The 19,778-nt window shown below is 39.9% G+C and overlaps 1 protein-coding gene across 1 annotated transcript; it reads right to left on the reverse strand.

Moving 5' to 3' along the window:
* Positions 1–5,572: 5,572 nt before the first annotated feature.
* Positions 5,573–19,685, reverse strand: higd2a (HIG1 hypoxia inducible domain family, member 2A). Its single transcript, XM_052015170.1, has 2 exons — positions 19,487–19,685; positions 5,573–9,052 (listed from the first exon to the last, which is right to left on the reverse strand). Exons 1-2 carry the CDS (start codon positions 19,632–19,634, stop codon positions 8,883–8,885), a joined length of 318 nt encoding a protein of 105 aa, XP_051871130.1. The 5' UTR covers positions 19,635–19,685; the 3' UTR covers positions 5,573–8,882.
* Positions 19,686–19,778: the final 93 nt, after the last annotated feature.

Consider the following 19,778-nt stretch of genomic DNA (forward strand, 5'->3'; position numbering starts at 1 on the left):
TTTTGCTTATTCAAGGTGTTCTTAAATGCTATTATTCCACTGTTTATTCAAATGAACAAAGTTTTTAGGCTTATCCAACTGTAGGTTGGTAAAAGAACAATCAGGCATGCGCAACTGCATTGTGTGCATAACCTTTAGCATTTTTTTGTTGGGGGTGGGGAGGAATGACTTTAGGTCTGAGCTTTCTAGACATTCCGTATTCTCCAGACTTTAGATGTGTTGAAGCACTAAATGTATTAATGGAAAAGATTAAATACTATTTGCGTGATCCTTCATTACTAAGGATGGCACAGGATTTGAGTGTGCTTTAAAGTCTGTCTCAAACTCTAAATTCAAAATTAGCTTGTCTGCTGAGAAGATCAGTGAAACAATTGTACTAGACTTCTCCATACTACATTCACTACTGATGGTTTGTATTTCTTGCTATCAAGATGAAGCCAGATCTTTAAATGTATTCTCTATGGGTTAATCATAACTTGAGCCTTTACTTGAGTTTTAGACTAGTTTTCAAATTTCTCAATTTTCATTCTCTCATTAGAGATGTGCAATTCATTGATTAGTGATTTCTTTGAGGTTAATGATTAAACTTATTCCATGTGTCAGTTTTCTCAAAGGACTACATCTTGAAAGTGATAAGCATGTGGAATATATTTTCTGTTACCTAGGCAAAAGGAAATTGATGTCCCATGAACTATTTTTTTCCTGGAAGCTGGGTTATCATTAAGGTTCCATGCTATTGATGGGAACTAGTAGTATAGGGGAGGAGATTTACTGTTGCTTGCAAAGTTTTAGGACCAGGCTTAATATTAGCAAATGCCTTCAGAAATTGTTTTGTAGAAACAATATGTTAGGAAATTTTTGAACTTGCTAAATAGAATGTACTGCTAAGTTGTCAGTGATTTTTATTTTAGAAGGTGAACTTCCTGAAGCAGAGGTGGACATAAGGAGTTGAGCTGTAGATTGGTTATGATTTGATCAAATGAGGGAATGGCCTGAATTGAAGGTTTACTGCTTTTTCTGAAATTGTTAAAATGTGGGCCTAGTCCATAGACCAAATCTGCTCATTCTCCACAGGATCTGTTCAGGTGCTGCACCATCAAAAGAATATTGTCACAGATGTGTAAATCCAAGCTTATTTTTTTTCCCCCCCGTATAAGCTTGCCTCAATGTGGGAGATCCTATAATTTGGGTTATCAAACAATCTGAAAGTATAGATTGCCTGTGGTAAATCCTCCCACAGTTTTCAGAAGCCAGGATATTGATGGGTTGAAAGATTGCAGGATCAGCAAAATCCCCTTGGTGATCACTGTCTGCTACTAGGAAGGGATACTTTGAATTGGGGAGAAAGAGAGGATAGTTCTGGTTAATGTAATACCTACTTTGTGATTAATGAATAAAGGCTACATCTGTCCAATGAAGTTTATTATTGTTTAGAATGACCTAATTAGTACAGAAAAAATACAATTTGTATGAAAGTTTGTATCAAAAATCCCAGGTTAAATCTTCAACCATTTTGTGAATCAACAATCCTGTATTGGGTGGAGTCTGTTCAAAATACGCCTTGACATTTCAAAGGATTTGGGTGTAGCAACAAGTTCTTGCACTATTAACTGCACCACACCTAGCATTCCAGTTTTGTGCAGTTACTTCCCCTTCCATATTTGAGACCTTACCAGCCAGATAATACAATTTTCTTTCCAACATGTTTGAGAAAATTATCAAACATCAATTCTAAAGTAAATCTGCTACAAGTCTTCCTGCAAATTGGTGCTGGGATCCAAGATTTTCTAATTGAGCATGTGATGCTTTAAATTTTCTCCTACCAATCTAGATCTGTTTTTTGAGGGGGAGGGAAGCAACTTCTAATTTACTTCTATAACATTGCATTCACTTGTAATAGATTACAAATCCTGTTTTTTTTCTTTTAAAAAGCAATTTTTAAAAATGCAATTGGATTCCAGAGTTAATTATACTCTTTACAATATTTAACATTGGAAGTCTTCCTCAATTCCCTTAGTTTGGCAATTAGAAATCAACATTTCTCAATCTGTATTAGCATTTCAAGTGTATTCTATGACCTAATTCATTTCAATATAAGTACTGGCAAAGGGCCAAGCAATTCCCATGAGCTGGTAGCTGGTTTATAAGGTTCATCAGCTATGCCTCATCTGTAACATGATCTGTTTTGAAAATGCAACTAATATCAGGAAAAGATTATAAGGTGGTTGCTGTAAACTGCTTGATTGGTATTGGAGAGGATGTTGGTAAGATGTTTCCTTGTCCATACTGTGTAATGGACATGTTTGTCAGGAAAAGATTATAAGGTGGTTGCTGTAAACTGCTTGATTGGTATTGGAGAGGATGTTGGTAAGATGTTTCCTTGTCCATACTGTGTAATGGACATGTTTGTCTTCCTAACAATAAATCTCCTAACTTTTAACAAAAGTACCTAAAGAGTTCCTATTGGAGGCAAACATTCAATTACATTGACATGCTTTTGGATAGGGGTTTTGTTAAGAGAAAGCTTCACTGAGATTGAAGGTGTCTCAATTATTCATTATTGCTTTTGTTTCTTCTTTGAGCCAAATCTGAAATCGATTCTACAATCTTGCTTCATTTTACATTAGCCATCCGGTAGTGTAGATTTAAACACTGACAGTTTGGATCTTATTTGCTTTCATGATCAAGTTATGAACATGTCATGTGAGTACTCCCACTTGTGAGTACTCCCACTTTTGTCTCACCTAATATTGCAACAATAATCCTTTTATTGAAGCACTTAAGTAAACTCATACAATCCCCTCCCCTTGAGTGTTTAAACTTGGTACAAAGCTAGTCTTGTAGCTGGATATATCCACTCTGATTCAACTTTTAGTTGAGCTATTTTTTTAAACCAAAACCCATTGCCTCTGCAATTATTATCCTTTTTAAGGCAACTAATTCAGCTTGATTAACAATCAAATTTACCAGTATGGATATTCTTTAACTTTAAAGAAGACTTGTAAATGAAGTACTTGTCCTGTTTCATTGTGCTTACTGCCCACCTCAGTTTGTGTGTAAACAAGGTGCGACATGTAATTTGGACTCTATTTTTTAAAAAAAAACCTTGCTTAGTCAATTTGTAGGTGTAGTGCCAACAGGCAACATTAGGGCCTTAGTTCACACATTTAAAGTTGATGGTGCTTCAGACATTAGAACTTAGTCTAACCATCCCAAATGCTACAGTTTTAATAACATTGTTAGAAACACTTGAGTCAGGCATGCATCTGTGGTAGGCAATACTTAATATTTCAGTAAGGAGACCCTTCAACTGTTTTACTTTCCACATACCTGGATGTTTCTGGTGTTATGTACCAGCAACAAAAGAAACACACAGTCATGTATAAATGTTAGAATGTATTTTATTAATAACTTTAAAAAAAGTAAAAATGTTAGAATGTTAAAAGTAAAAATGTTAGATATTAAACATAAACCCCCAAAACTAAACTGTGTGTGTGTGGCAAGTTCTCAAAGTTCAGTTCAGCAAGCCATAAGGTGAAACGTGAGCGAAGGCTTTTGCAAAAACCACCGTTGACTGAAGAGAAAATGTAGAGAGAAATTACAAAATCCAGATGTTCCACAATGGAACCCATATGACACCTCAGTCACTAATGATCTCCATTGCTTTGTTCTGAAGTATCTGCCACTCTGAAAGGCATTCGAGATGTGGCTGTCCACACAAATACCTGTTTCCCTCTACAAGTTAACAATGAACTGGACTCCACTGGATTATTCCAAAAATCCATACGTGGATTGTAGTGACAGACACAGTTATTGTTTTTCATCCATTGATACAGAGACCAGCAGTCTCTCTCTCCTTCCTTCTGACTGAACCAAAACGGCAGCATGTTGTTATCTCCTGTTGTTGTAATAATGCCCCATGTGCACACGAGTCTTAAAGGGACATTCACTAAATAGTAACCTAATCTGTAATACCAGCATTTTTTTTCTATCTGATTTCTAGCAGCAGTGGATTTTTATTTTTCACAATGCAGCTTTAGCTTGTATGAGGATACACTAAAGTAGGATTGAAACAGGCAGTGTTCTGATTATTAGGGCTGAAGAAATTTTAAATTGGGAAATAGTCTTGTAACTAGCATTGCTTAATAATGGGCAAGCAGATGGTGGTGTAGGTTGGGAATCCAGACACAATAATTCTGGATGAGCATGCTTTTATAGTTGGAAGGGATCAGAAGCTCTCATTGATGTCAAATAAAATGTGATTTGGTGTTGTTTCCCTGCTATTTAACCACAAATTGCAACCTGCAGGACTGGATATTGAACAAGCAGCATGGGATTGACTAAAGCAACATATGAGATGTTGGAGGAATTCAACAGCTCAGGCAGCATCTTTGGAGGAAAATGGACAGTCAACTTTTCAGGTCATCACTCTTCATCTGGACATCTCATCAACTTTATTTTCCTCCTTGGATGCTGCCTGACCCATTGAGTTCCTCCAACATCTTGTGTTGCTCCCGATGCCAGCATCTGCAGTCTCTTTTGTCTCTGGACCAAAAACTAGCTTCCATCAATAGTGCCAAGAGGCACAGGGAGGAAAATAATTCTAGAATAAGGTAGGAAGGAAATGGAGCTCAACAAATGGATAAGTTTTAAAACAAAAATGAATGGTCCTTGTTTGGCTAAGGAAAGAGGCATTGGTGAGGATGTCATTTTATAAAAATGCACTAAGATTACTATACATGTAAGACATTAACAAAAAGTGAGAGTACAAATCCAAAGGTGTTGAAGCAATGGTTTTGCTTCAGGGAAAAAGTAGCAGATTTTAAATCCTCACATTCATACAACTTTCAAATATCTAGAGCTATACAGGCTATCCCTCTGAAACAAACTAGTTCCATTTTTTTTACTGACATCCATAAGTTGACTTTGTGCATATTAGAAAATACACACATCATTATCACTCCACAGTATTGTAATGAAAGACATCAAAAGCACAAGACTCATAAGAAAGAATGATTATTAAAAGTGGAGACAGGACACTATTCATATGAACACATTTGTTTTTATGTCAGATTTATGAATTTAACATTGAGAGGTCATTCATATGGATGTCCATAAGTCAGCTGTTCATAACCTGTGTATGGCCAATATAACAAAATAGAATATCTGATTCCTGCACTTGGCTCAGTAGCAAAATATGCTAGAAATCTGAACTTTTGCATGCACATTATGCTAAACCCAAGGATGTGTACTACACTTTTAGTTTTTTCAAAAAAAATTGCTTCAACACTCTTGTAACAGGGCAAAACCGCACATTTCACTTTTAAATTCCCTTTAAAGTTGACAAATGTGGAGACTGATGTAATATTGGTTAGGGAACTGCTGCAAAGGAACATACTCCAAAAGATTTTAAACTTATTGTGTGGAACAAATAGCTCACAAAACAGCCACTGAAGCATTTAATTGAATACTGCAAGATTTTAAACAATAGATTAATGGGAGATGTTACTTTAGTGCTAGCTGGAGATTTTCTTCAAATGCTACCAGTAATTCCACAAGGTACTAAAGCAGATGAATTTGAATGTCTTTATTAAAGCATCATATATTTGGGAAAATATTAAATGAGTACATTTGACAGCTGATCCATTTGCTTCAAATTTACCTAAATGAATAAATGGGTTAATTAAACACAAAGACTCAATAAGAATGATTTCAATGAAAAACCTGGGACAAATTGTTGCATAGCTTTACAATCTGATGCAAGCTGTTTTTCCAAATGTTACTCAACACTATTTGAATTACCAATAGTTTCATGAAAGAGCAAGTTTCACACCAAAAATTGATGCAGTGCAGACCATGACCTCCTTTCAAAGCTTCCTGGACAACTTGTACAATGTAAATCTATTGCCAGTGTGACAAACATTGAGGCTGTACATTTCCCTGTTGAATTAAAAGGAGCTCCAATCATACTACTTAGGAATTTGGATCCATCAATACTACGTAACTACACAATATTATCAGTTCAAAAATTACTACCACATGTAGTTAAAGCTACAATAATGACTGGTAATGCTGTTGGGGAAAATGTCTTCATCCTCCAATACCAATTGTCCCATCTAATCTACATTTTCAATTCAAGTGACTTCAGTTCCCTGTTCAACTTAGTTGTGCTGAGTACTAACAAGGCACAAAGGCACTCACTAACAGTTGTTGGCACAAAACTCAATGATTCTCCCATGGTCAGCTATATTTTGTTTGCTCCAGAGCTGGAGATAAAAATAGTCTATATTTTTACACTGGTTTCAAAAGAAAGAAATATAGTGTATTCCAAAGCACTTAAACATAAATCAAAAACTTTACACACTCTGCTCAGGTACATACCTAATTAAACAGAACTATATTAAGTATAATTTTTGTATTTTTTGTGTGCATGTGTAGCTAACTTTAGTTAGACTACATAATTTTAACTTCTATTTGTTATTCAGAGAATAATTACATATTTAGATTGTATTTTAATTACAATAAATGCACTAACCCAATTGCATGGAAATAAATGCAAACATCATGGCTGCCAGCCTAGTAACCTGAGCAACACCAGGTATAGTAGCTAGTTTACTCTAAATTGAAGTAAACTGACTAATCAACTGCTTTTTAGCATGACCTTTTTTGAGATTTATGAAGCACAACAATAAGTCATTGAATTTTAAGGACATTTCAGCACATGAACTGTGTTCAAGATGACAAAACCAAAAGAAAATCTAAATTTCACTTTGGATCAGGAGGCAACTTCACCTTGTACCATCTAGTAACTAGTGGGGGTATCGAAGTGCATTCGGGTACATCCAAAGAATCAGAAGGTTCTGGAATATTGCCAAATTAAAATGTTCTTACTCAAAGAATTATTGAAGGTTCCACTTGAAAACATTCTATCAATGCATTCAAACAAGTTTAGCAGTTTTATGCATGTGTGCAGAGATTTATTTTTGTAGTTCAAGTGATCTGGTTGTGATATCAAAATTGCACCATTATACAGTAAATGAGCAGTCACAGTTCAATACGTAGTCTAGTTCGCGTGCCAAAAGTATGTTTTTTTCCCCTATTCTGATAATATGGATTATTTGCTACCACATTTTTGTTCCAAAAAGGTATGTTTACACTGTGATTCGTTGCAGCTGTTGATGAGAAGGGCAAGTAGTACCTCTTAAAAATGAGGTGCTTTTCATGCTGCACTGTGAAACTTGAGCCTTGTAAACAACTAGATGTATAACTAAATGCTCTCCACTTGACTGGATGCATGTAGAACCTACAAGCAGCTCAATGTTATGTATGACAAAGTTGATGTAATTGGCACCCTAGCTACCACCCTGAATCTTCACTACTGTTGCATCTTGGCTTCAGTACAGTATGTACCATTTACAAGATCCACTGCAGCAACTCACCAAAACTATTTTGACAGCACCTCTCACACCCATGATCATTGCCACTTAATGCTATGTGACTTAGGAAACTTGATAATTACTATTCCTTTATAAGACGTGAACTTAAACATGTAAGAGTACTTTTTACTACATCTCTTTCATGGCCAATTATAAACAGGCAATAATCTACAGACTTTAAATGGATTGTCTGAGTAACAGCAGCAAGTCAAAGAGCAGGGCATATAAAAGTCAAATTACAGTTACTTTGTCTACCCTTTATTTAATCCTAAAGGAAAAGCTATTGCCTAATGTTACATTCAGATAACATTATTTTGGAGAACAAGAAAATATTTAAACTAACGTTCTCCCTAATTTCATTCCTTTGGAGTCTTCAAAGTCTCTACTACATATGTCAAAAGTTACACTTGACTGTGACAAAGTGTGCAAGACAGTAAATTTAAAACAAAGAAGTATTACATTGAAAATAAAATTAATGGCAAATTCAGAAAAGTGCCCATTTCAGGAAATGGAAGTGAACATTATTTGCTAAAATTTACCATTGTACTGACTCACCGTCCGAGCAAACGAACCAGCTTGGTAGTCGGGTCACGCGTCGTCGGAGCGGCGAGGCCCAAGATGGCGTTGGGCCTTCATCTTCCCCGAGTGACGGGGAGAACCCGCACACGGGAAAGGTTTGATGACGTAGTGCATACGTCATTTCTGTTTTCGGTGGGTGGGAACCGTTCCTCTTCAAAGGTCCGTGCAAGGCGGGAAAATAAATCAGTTTTTGTTCTGCAGCCCACTGACTAGTGTCTTGCTTTCACATCGCGGTAGCAGCCGCTACACCATGCTATCTTAAAAGATAGTGGTATTCTGGCTGAGCACAATCTTAAATGCTTTAATCTAGCACTATTGGTTTGATTATGTACTTCCTAGTATGGCATTTATAAGTTGAACTATTCAGGTTTTTAAAAGGCAGCATATATATATATATATATAGGCATGATATCCATTCCTGCTGAGAAAAAGGTGAAAAAGGGGCCCATCAAACAGCAAATGCTGACACAAGAGACTTTAGATGCTGGAATCCAGAGCAACAAACAGCAAATGGTGATTAGCAATGAAGAACAGGAGGATTATTGCTTGAGGAATAGTCTAAATTGTGTAGGGCAAGAGTACAATTAAGATGGGGGACTGGCAGGGAGGTAAATGTGAAACAAGATTTAATCCTGGCTTTATGGAGAGCCACTTTTTTTAAAAAAAAAGAAACAACATCTTTTATCATAGAACTTTGAAATGATAATGCAGAAAACAATGCTCATAGTAACATTTTCTACTGGAAATGTATTTAAAATTATCACTATATAGTTTAATTTTTTTATGGCAAGTTACAATCACACATTTTAAATGCAAAGAATACAAGCTTCCAACATTGTCAGTTGATTCTGTTCATAGGTTAGAAATTCACTTTTCCTTGCGCTTCATTGCAGTAGTTACGACACCCACCAGGATAGCAGCAACAGTGAAACCTTGGGCAAAGATTCGCGCTCGCATTAACAGCTGAGACTGCCGAGTCTTGCCATGTTTAAAAGCGATCAAACCATAGGTAAGGGCACCTGCTGTACCTAGCATTCCTACAAAAGAAAAAGAAACAATTTAAGACTCATAACTATTGTTAAGGAGCATTTGAGGTTTTGTTTTCAATTACTGGGAATTGCACGCATGTGAAAAGTGTCCCATTAATTTGTAGAAATCAAGTTGTTTCTATTCCTGGTGGAGCCTGATACTAAAAAGCAGCAGCAATAGATACCACCTTTAATAATAATGTGCTGTGGATAAAGAGGAACTGGCAGATACACTATGCTGAAATTTCCAATAAAGTATTTGTAAAGGTGTCACATCAAAGGTTATTGTGGGTAATGAAAGCTTCAGGCATAGGAGATAGATGGCTGGCCAAGAGTATGTAGTATGTAGTACAGTATGTCGTAAATGTTTTTATTCCCTGGATGGTGATATGTAAAGTGTAGTGCGCCATAAGGACTCATAACTTTTAAATGTAAATAGCTTGGGTGAACACATGAATATAGATGCTGAATTTGCTGATTACACACAGATAAGGTAGGAAAGTAAATTGTGAAGAGGACACAAAGCCACAAAAGGATATTGACATGTTGATTGGGCAAAGATGTGGCAAATGGAGTATAATGTATGAAAGTGTGAAATTGACTAGGCAGAAAAAATAGAAAAGGTTTTATCTAAATGGTGTGAGACTGCAGAGGAGTCTGTTTGTCTCGTGCATGATTCTCAAAAGGCAAATTAAGTTACTGTTAATTTAAAAAATTGAATACAAAAATATGAAGATTATGCTTCACTTATATAGGGCATTAGTGAGATCACATCTGAATTAAAAAGCAAAATCACAAACACAATAGAAATCCTCCAAGAACTATGCAGAGCCTTCCATTTTGAACAACATGCCTCATTCCACTTTTATTTCAGCAACAATAGTTTTTCACACCATTATAATGTTTTTACTACTTAACTCAATGTTTTAAATAATTCAAGTTGAGGTGTAGCCTCACCAATTCAAAAGCAGTAACTTAGACAAACTTCTGTCACTTAACAATTATTAGTAAATAAAATGAAAAAAAAGTTAGTAGCTACAAGGATAGCATTCAAACCTTGGTCAAAGATTTGAGAGAGCATTTGGGAGTATCCATATTCTACAGACAGGGCAGACAAAGCTAAGGCTGAGGATGGTGGAGAAATTGAAGGTTGAATGTCTTTTATGCAATTCACTTCTCTGTCCAGCAGGAAGCTGTTCATTCATCCTAATGCCCATACTGACCCCATGTCAAGGTCTGCAAGTCACACTTGTGACAACACGAGTGATTGGAGCTGTAATTTTGGCTATATGTTATTGTGCAACTTGGCATTTTTCTGCATTAATTTGAGCATATTGGTATAGTCAGTGTGGCATTTCCTTTCTCCTTAGCTGGCCATGGCTCTCCAAATAGTTGGGGGTTTCCAGTTAGGTTGCACAAGCTGTTGATGTTCATTGCCAATAAGCAGCCAGTGATAAATCTGCAGTCTGTTGACTTTTTTTGCACAGGCAGAATGACTATATATTGGAAAGTATATTAGAACTGGGATAACATGAGGTGAGCACAGAGATACTAATTATGGCTGTGTGAGCTCCTGCATGATGTTTTTCAAGCACAAAGTTGTAAGAGGTACAATTCAGGGTTACTGTGAAATAAATTGGGTTTGCGCAGTAAGCAAGATGAAAACCACTCCAGTTAATGTTTAACTTATTACTTTTAGCACAATTGCACAGTGGAAGAGGCTGATTTGTTCTTTACTAGGGTTTAAGTTGACTAACAGCATGGTTGTCATCCAGCTCGTCTACTGCAACTATTATATTGTATTTTAATTGGACAAGGTTTTCTACATGCACAACTATTGCCATGCCAGTGAACATAAAGCTACACTGTTAAAATGGATTGGCTGGTCATTTGTGTAAAGAGCAGAAGTGCTAATGCATCTCCTTCGGTATACCATTTTGGTGCAGGTAACAGTGGCCACGTTGTCCTCAGTTGAACATAAAGGTGGTAGTTTTCCAGGAGTATGAATCATGCAGATCAGTTGGTGCTCATCATAGATCTTCCACAGCCACCATCATGTTCAGCTAGGAGGTTGATGTGATTAGTGACCAGTAACATGATTATGATTACTGAAACTAGCTTCTCGTCTTTAATACACTGAATTTAATATTCCTCTGTTGCTATGGTAGAATTTGAATATCTCTAAATCATTAGTCCAGGCATCTGGATTACTTTATGCCCCTAAGAGAAGCCAAGTTGACTGGCATTTGTACCAGTGAAGAGTTAGCAGCTCTGTTCAGCCAGAGGGGCTAAGTGGATGATTTATCTTAGCTTTTCCCACGTCATAGAGTCATTGAATTATGACATGGGGGGAGCTAAGATAGATTATCCACTTTGGAAACAGGCCTTTCGGCCCAATTTGTCCATGCCAACCAAGTTACCTTTTTAAAATTATAGTTGTACCTGCCTCTACCACTTCCTCTGGAAGCTCATTCCACATATGGCACAGTAGCATAGCAGTTAGCGCAATGCTATTACAGCGCCAGCGATCGGGGTTCAATTTCCGTCGCTGTCTGTAAGGAGTTTGTACATTCTCCCATGTCTGCGTGGGTTTCCTCCCACATTCCAAAGACGTACGGGTAGGTTAATTTGGGTTTAGAAAATGCGCGGTGCGGACTCATTGGGCCGGAAGGGCCTGTTACCACGCTGTAAATAAAAAAAAATACCCACAACCCTCCGTGTGAAAAAGTTGCTCCTCGCATCCCCTTCAAATTTTTCCCCCCTCTCACCTTAAATCTATGCCCTCTAGTTTTAGATTCTCCTATCCTGGAAAAAAGATTGTAACCATTCACCCTATCTATGCCCTTCATGATTTTATATACATCTGTAAAGTCATCCTTCAGCATCCTACGCTCCAGAGAAAAAGCCCCAGCCTATCTAGTCTCTCATAATTCAAGCCCCTCCAGTCTTTTCTGCGCCCTTTCTAGATTAATGACATCCTTCCAAAGGCTGGGCAACTAGAACTGCACACAGTACTCCAAGTGTCATCTCACCAACATCTTGTACAGTTGTAACATGAGGTCCCAACTCTGATACTCAATGTCCTGAGCGATGAAGGCAATTGTGCCAAATGCCTTTTTCACCACTTTCAAGGAACTATGTACTTGTACCCCTAGGTCACTCTGTTCTACAACACTCTCCAGAGTCCTACCATTTACTGTGCAGAGTCCTGCCCTGGTTTAACTTCCCAAAGTGCACCACTATGCACTTGTCTGAGTTAAATTCAATCTGCCATTTGGTGGCTCACTTTCCCAGTTATTCTAGATCCTGTTATAATCTTAAATAAGCTTCATTACTGTCCACTATACCACTAATTTTGGTGATATTCGCAAAGTTACTAACCATGCCAACTACATTCTCATCCAGATCGTTAATAAAGGTAACGAACAACAGTGGACCCGGCACCAATCCCTGTGGCACACCGCTGGTCACAGACCTCCAATCTGAAAAACAAACCTCCATTACCACCCTCTGACCCCTACCACCAAGCCAACTTTGTATCCAACTGGCAAATTTAAAGTGAATTTAAAAGTCAAATGTGCAATTTTCCCCCATTACAAGAGTGTTGAAGCAATGGGTGTTTTTTATTTAAAACTAAAAGTGCAGTGCACATCCTTAGATTTAGCATATCTGTAATTTTGCGTGCAAGTTTTCTAGATTGTTTTGTTACTGAGCTAAGTGGAGATAACATCTACCACCCTGTCCTCATCAATACTCTTGGTCACCTCTTCAAAAAACTCAAAATCAAATTCGTCAGACACGATATCCCATGCATAAAGCCATGCTGACAATCCCTAATCAGTCTTGCCTTTCCAAATGCAGGTAGATCCTGTCTCTCAGAATACCCTCCAGTAACTTTCCCACCACTGTTGTTAGACCCAATAGCCTATAGTTCCCTGGCTTATCCTTGCAGCCCTTTTTAAATAAAGACACAACATTAGCCACCCTCAAGTCTTCCAGTACCACAGCCATGGCCAATGATAATACAAATCTCTCTGACAGGGCCCCAGCTTCCTTGCCCTCCCACAATGTCCAAAGATAAATCCTCAGGTCCCGAGCAGGTGTATCTACTTTTGCGCGCCAACATCTCTTTTATAATGTGGATATGTTTCAAGACATCACTATTCCCTTCCCTGAATTCCCTAGCTTCCATGACCTACCCCACGGTAAATACAGACAAGAAATTTTCATTTAAAACCTCACCCATGTCTTGTGACTCCACACACAGATAACCACATTGATCCTTAAGGAGCCCTATTTTCTCCCTTGTTACCCTTTAACTCTTATATGTTAGTAGAATCTCTTAGGATTCTCCTTCACCTTATCTGCCAAAGCTATCTCATGTCCTAATTTTGCCCTCCTGATTTCCCTCGTCTACTCCTCCATCCCTTGTAATCAAGGGATTTGCTTGATCTCTGCTGCCTAAACCTGATATATGCCTCCTTTTTCCTGACAAGAGCCTCAATATACCTCGTGAATCAGGGTTCCCTAATCCTTTCAGCCTTGCCCTTCACTCTGAACTCTCCCCATCTCACTGTTAAAAACCCCCACTTGCCAGAAGTCCCTTTACTTGCACACAGCCTCTCCTAATCAACTTCTGCAAGGTCCTGTCTAATGCCAACACAATTAGCCTTGTCCTAATTTAGGACTTTATCTTGAGGACCAGTCTTATCATTTTACGTAACTATTTTGAAACTAATAGAATTATGGTCACTGGTCCCAAACTCCTCCCCTACTGACATCAGTCACTCACCCTGCCTCATTTCCCAATAGGAAATTGAGTGTTGCCCCCCTCTCTATAGGGCCTTCTACATATTGCTTGAGGAAACTTTCCTGGATACACTTAACAAACTTCATCCCATCCAAGTCCTTAGCACTATGGCAGTCCCAGTCAATATTAGGGAAGTTAAAATCACATCTTTGAGATTTCTTTTTTTAAAACTTTATTTATACAGCACGGTAACAGTCCCTTCTAGCCAACGAGCCCGCGCCGCCCAATTACACCCACGTTAACCTACTAACCCATACATCTTTGGAATGTGGGAGGAAACCGGAGCATCGGGAGGAAACCCACACAGTCACAGGGAGAACATAAACTCCTTACAGACAGCAGCGGGAATTGAACCGGATTCGCTGGCGCTGTAATAGCATTACACTAACCGCTACGCTACCATGCTGCCCCAAAGAAAATTTCCTCCAAAAAAAAAAGCCAATCTTCAGCCATCTCAATTTATTCTACACAATATCAAAATGGCTGAGAGCACTACTTCCAGCAAAAGCTGCAGGACCAAACAACATCCTGGTCATAGATTTGAAAACTTGCATTCCAGAACTAGCCATGCCTCTGGCTAAGCTATTCCACTACAGTTACTGCCATCTACTGGCAGAATGGAAAATTGTCATTCTATGTCCTATCCACAAAAAGCAGCTAAATCAAAGTCAAAGACAAAATCGATGTTGTCAAAAATATTTCCCAATCCATCTACTCAAAGTGAGAGAAGGGGGCATCGAAAGTAATATCAAGCAGCATTTACTCGCTATAAAGTACATTTTTCTAAGATCACTTGGCTGTTGAACAGTCTTGGTCCAAACATGGAGAGAGGGGCTGCATTCCAGAGGCGAGGTAAAAATGAATGTATTTGATATCAAGGCATGAATAAGGCATTTAGGAGCACTGGAAAAAAAAAAATCAGAAAATTTATGACACAGGAGCCAGCCATCAGTCCATCATGCCCAAGCCCATAGAGTTATACAGCACAGAAACAGGCCCTTTGGCTCAACTCATCCATTCTGACCAAGATGCCTTTCTAAGCTAATCACATTTGCCTGCATTCGGCCCATATTCCTCTAAACCTTTCCCATCCATGGGCCCGCAAATGTTTCGTATTCCCATATTACCTACCTGCCTGGTCAGGTGTCTTGTCTAAATGCCTCTTAAAAGTTGTTATCAAAACATCCTGACATCCAAAGCCTGCCCACTATCTGTAGGTCACAGATCAGAAGGGTGACACCGCTTGTTACAACTACAGTCACTGAGGTAATTGTTGAAGTTCAAAACCATCTGGGTTAAAGCAGTCAACAACCCTCAAGAAGCTCATCATCAGTGAGAACAAAGCACCCCTGTTTGGTTGGCACCCCATCAACTAACCTAAATATTCATTCCCTCCACAACCAGTGTACTGTGGCTGCATGTGCATTATCCACAAAATACACTGCGGTTACTTGCCCAGGCTTCTCCAATAAGACCTTCCAAAACAATACCCCCACCAAGGAGGCCAACACCCACATATGCAAGGAAATATCACCACTTGTAGGTTCCGAATCACACATCATTCATACCTGGCCAACTCATTTTTCCAATCCTCTCTAGCTATGGAAGGGGTGCCAGAAGAATGGAAGATCCCTATATACCTCCATTCCCCATCATGACGACCTCACCGCCCTCTGCTTCTTTCTCAACCAGAGACAGAACCAGTCCCCTTCCACTAACACTCTCCTCGGTCTGGCTGAACTTGTCCTCACTCTAAACAACTTCTCTTTCAATTCCTCTCACTTTCTACAGACCAAGGGGTATAGCCATAGGCACTTGCAAGGGCCCCAGCTATGCCTGCCTCTTCGTTGGCTACATTGAACAGTCTCTGTTCCAAGCCTACTCTGGCCCCAGTCCTCAACTCTTTCTCCACTATATCGACAACTGCATTGGTGCCACCTCTTGCATCCATGTGGAACTCAACAGTTTCATAAATTTCACCACTAATTTTTACCTGGTTCTCCAATTCACTTGGACTATCACTGATACCTCTCTCTCCTATCTTGATCTCTCAATCTCATCTCAGGAGATTCCTTATCCACCGACATCTTCTACAAACCCACTGACACCCACAGCTATCTTGATTACGGCTCCTCTCACCCTGTCTCTTGCAAGGACACTACACCTTTCTCTCAATTTCTCCACCTCCACCGCATCTGCTCCCATGATGAGGCTTTTCACTCCGGGACATCCATGATGTCAAACTTCTTTACTAACTGTGGCTTACTCCCTACTATGGTCAAGAGAGCTCACAACCACATCTCTGCCATTTCGCACACCTCTGCTCTCACCCCCACCCCTCCCAAACTCAACAGGGATAGGGTCCCCCTTGTCCTCACATTTCATCCTACCAGCCTACATATCCAACACATCATTCTCCGCCACCTCCAAAGGGACCCCACCACCAAGCATATTTTCCCCTCCCCCCTCCTTTCAGCTTTTCGCAGGGACCGCTCCCTCCACAAGTCCCTAGTTCACTCCTCCCTCCCCACCCATCCCACTCCCACCTCGGGGACTTTCCACTGCCCCCACCATAGGTGTAGCACCTGCCCTACACCACCTCCATCCAGGTACCCAAATAGTCCTTTCAGGTGAGGCAGAGATTTACCTGCAGCTCCCCTAATATCATCTGCTGCATTTGGCAACACCAAATACAGTCTAGGTGACTGTTTCACAGAACACCTACACTCAGTAACTGCGATCTCCATCTCTCAGTTGCCAGTCATTTCAACTCCCCCTCCCAGTCCATCACTGACATGTCAGTCCTCGGCCTCCTCCACTGCCAGAAGTCCAAATGCAAACTGGAGGAACAGCACCTCATTTTCCATCTTGGGACCTTACAGCCTAACGGCATGAACATTGAACTCTCCCACTTTAAGTAAACCAACCCCCCCACCCCCCCACGACCACCTTGCCTCTTCTTTTATTCCCTTTCTTAGCCTTCCTCTCTCCTCCTCGCCATTTTTTTTCCACTCTTCTTCCTCTCTTCCCCTCCCCCCATACCGCCTGCTTCCATACCTTTGACCCATCCCCTGTGGATCTGCTCTCCCCTCCTCCCCATATCTGCCTATCACTATCTCTTACCTGCATCTACCTATTACCACCTTGTGCCCACCCACCTCCCCTCTTTTGTACACCTGGTGCTCCCCCCCCCCCCCCCCAATACATGTTGGTCTTCCCCTTTTCCTATCTTCAGTCCTGAAGAAGGGTCCTGACTTGAAATATTGACTGTTATTCTCCACAGATGCTGCCTGGCCTGCCGAGTTCCTCCAGCATCTTGATTTTTTTCATGGAAAAGGGAGGTAGGGATAAACCAGTAATTACCAGCCAGTTAGTTCAACTTCAGTAGTAGGCAATTGAGAAAGGCACAGATTAATCAGGAATTGCCAGCATAGATTTGTTTAGGGAAACTCGATTTGAATTATTTGAGAGGTGACAAGGAGGGTCTGAAGGCAGTGCCTTTCATGCAAATCCACATAGAATTTGGCGAAGTTTTTGACAAGGTCCTGCATGGCAGGCAAGCTGATAAAATAAAAGGGAAAGTGGCATATTGGATCAAAAATAGTCTCAGTAGCAGAAAGGGCAATGGTTGGTAGGTGTTTTTACAACTAGAAGGCTGTTACCAGGAGGACTCCTCAGTGCTTAGCTCCTCATTTTTTTGTAATGTTTATTAAATGATTATGACTGTATCTCAGTGGCATCATTAAAGTTTGCAAAAAATTGGCTTTTGGTTGACAGTGTCAAGGAAGATAATTGATACTCTGGTTCGAGAATCAGAAAATTGCTAATGGACTCTAATACAGTAAAGTACAAGGTACAGAGATGCAATTGGAGAGCTATAATGAGGCTCAGCATACACAAAGAGAGTGGTGTGGAGGAACAGAGAGATCTTGAAGATCAATTAAGGACATATTTTACTTACAGCGACCTTAAAGCCTCAATGTTTAAAAAGTTCTTGTATGTGTACTTGAAAAGCCATGATGTGCAGGACCGGAAGGAGCAGTTAGACTAGAGTTTTTTGTTTGACCAGCAAAGACATAATGGGCTGACTGGCTCCCTACATTGTGCATTTTCTTCGATTAAACGCCAAGTTATCCTGCCAAGCAGCACCCCAGTCTGTACTCAATGTGGTGGAAGGTGTCATTAATAATGCTATGAACTGATACAAAATTTGTGTTTTGCCAGAACCATTAATCTCCAGACCATACTGTAGATTGGGTCTAAATGTGGGCAAACAGAATTCTAGATCTGAAAAAAAACCAAGTTCCCTTGAAACCAAGGCATCATTTTACAGTATGTGGCATCAAGTAAAATTGAAGTCAATGAAAATAAAGGGGTAAATTCTCCTGGATTAATACTCAGGCTCCTGCCCTTCCAAATGATAACATTTAATTATAGAAGTTCCTTAGGACACTGGCTTCCTCACCATCAGTAGTATCTACATGAGGTGCTGCCTCAAGAAGGCAACATCTATCATCAAAGACCCCCCCATCATCTGGGGCATGCCATCTTCTTGCAGCTACCATCAGGCAGGAGGTACAGAAGCCTGAAGTCCCATGTCACCAGGTTCAAGAACAGCTACTTCCCTTCAACCAGTCAGTTCTTGAACCAACCCGCACAACCCTAATCACTACCTCAGTATAGCAACACTATCACCACTTTGCGCTGCAAAAGACTTTTTATTCCAATTGTGTTCTTTCTTGTATAATTTATGTTTATGTTTTTTTTGTGAACCAGAGGCTACGTGCCTGTGATGCTGCTGCAAGTCTTTCATTGCAGCTGTGCATACATGTACCTGTGCATATGACAATAAACTCGACTGACTTTAACTTCAATGACATTACCTCCATCAAAAGGTTAGATGTGAAGATTTTATCATGATTGCACTTGCAACTTCTCTCATATTCCGTGTCCAGAGCCATTGTGTAGCGTGAACATTATTTCCTATTTTAATATCAGTCAAAACTAACAAGGTTTAACCACCCACAACACACACAAAATGCTGGAGGAACTCAGGTCAGACAGCAATCCACCTCTTGATAAAGTAACTCTTGGCAGCATGATGTTCACTGTTAACCAGAAACACATGTACAAGAGCAGATCAGAGATTGGATATCCTCCAGTAAGTTTGACTTTCCAAAGCTTTTATATTATGGATTCAAGTTAGGAACGCGATAAAATACTCTCTACGAGCGGGGATAGGTCCAATCCAATAACACAAGAGTAACTGAATCCCATCCAGGTCAAGACAGCTGAGTTGCCTGGTCTTCTGCGCAGCATTTTAAATATTCACCATTCTGGTTACAGATCATATACCATAGCTTAGATGCTATAATGTCGCAATGAATTTTAAAACCTGGATCATCGGAGCCCTCCAAAATCATGGCCCAATCACTTGCACTAAATTCCTGCAGTCTACATATACTTCCCAGTCGCTTGATCCCCTCTTAAACCGAAAACTAAAATAAGCGGAACAGCGCTGGAGGTACTCAGCAAGCCCGGCAGCACCCGTGTGCAGAGGGACAGGAGGAACAAGCTCCACCACAGGACTAATCAGGGAAAGATGAAGCATCACAAGGCGCTGAACCGCTCACCGATTGGCACGAATGGATTCTCCTTCGTCTTCCTGATAAACTTGTCCCGAAACCCTTCCTCGCTGGGCTTGGGCACGGGAGTAAAGCCCTCGATGGCTGGAGGCTTCGTTAAATCAAGCGCCGAGGCCACAGAAACCGGCTTCGACATTGTCCCTCGCCTCCTGGAAGCAAAGTCAGGCGGGGAGTGACAGGCGAGTTCGCCGCCGATTGGACGCCTCAAACTGCCAATCACACCTTAGGGCGGGGCCAGTCTTATTTATGTAACTACGATGTAACAAAAAATAAATAAAAA

This window comes from Pristis pectinata, chromosome 4 (assembly GCF_009764475.1).
Source record: "Pristis pectinata isolate sPriPec2 chromosome 4, sPriPec2.1.pri, whole genome shotgun sequence".
Taxonomy (NCBI): Eukaryota; Metazoa; Chordata; class Chondrichthyes; order Rhinopristiformes; family Pristidae; genus Pristis; species Pristis pectinata.

Coding starts and splice junctions, on each gene's coding strand:
- higd2a (XM_052015170.1), bottom strand. CDS start 19,634: ATGTCGAAGCCGGTTTCTGTGGCCTCGGCGCTTGATTTAACGAAGCCT. Junction 9,053..19,486: donor GAATCCATTCGTGCCAATCG/GTGAGCGGTTCA, acceptor TTTCTTTTGTAG/GAATGCTAGGTACAGCAGGT.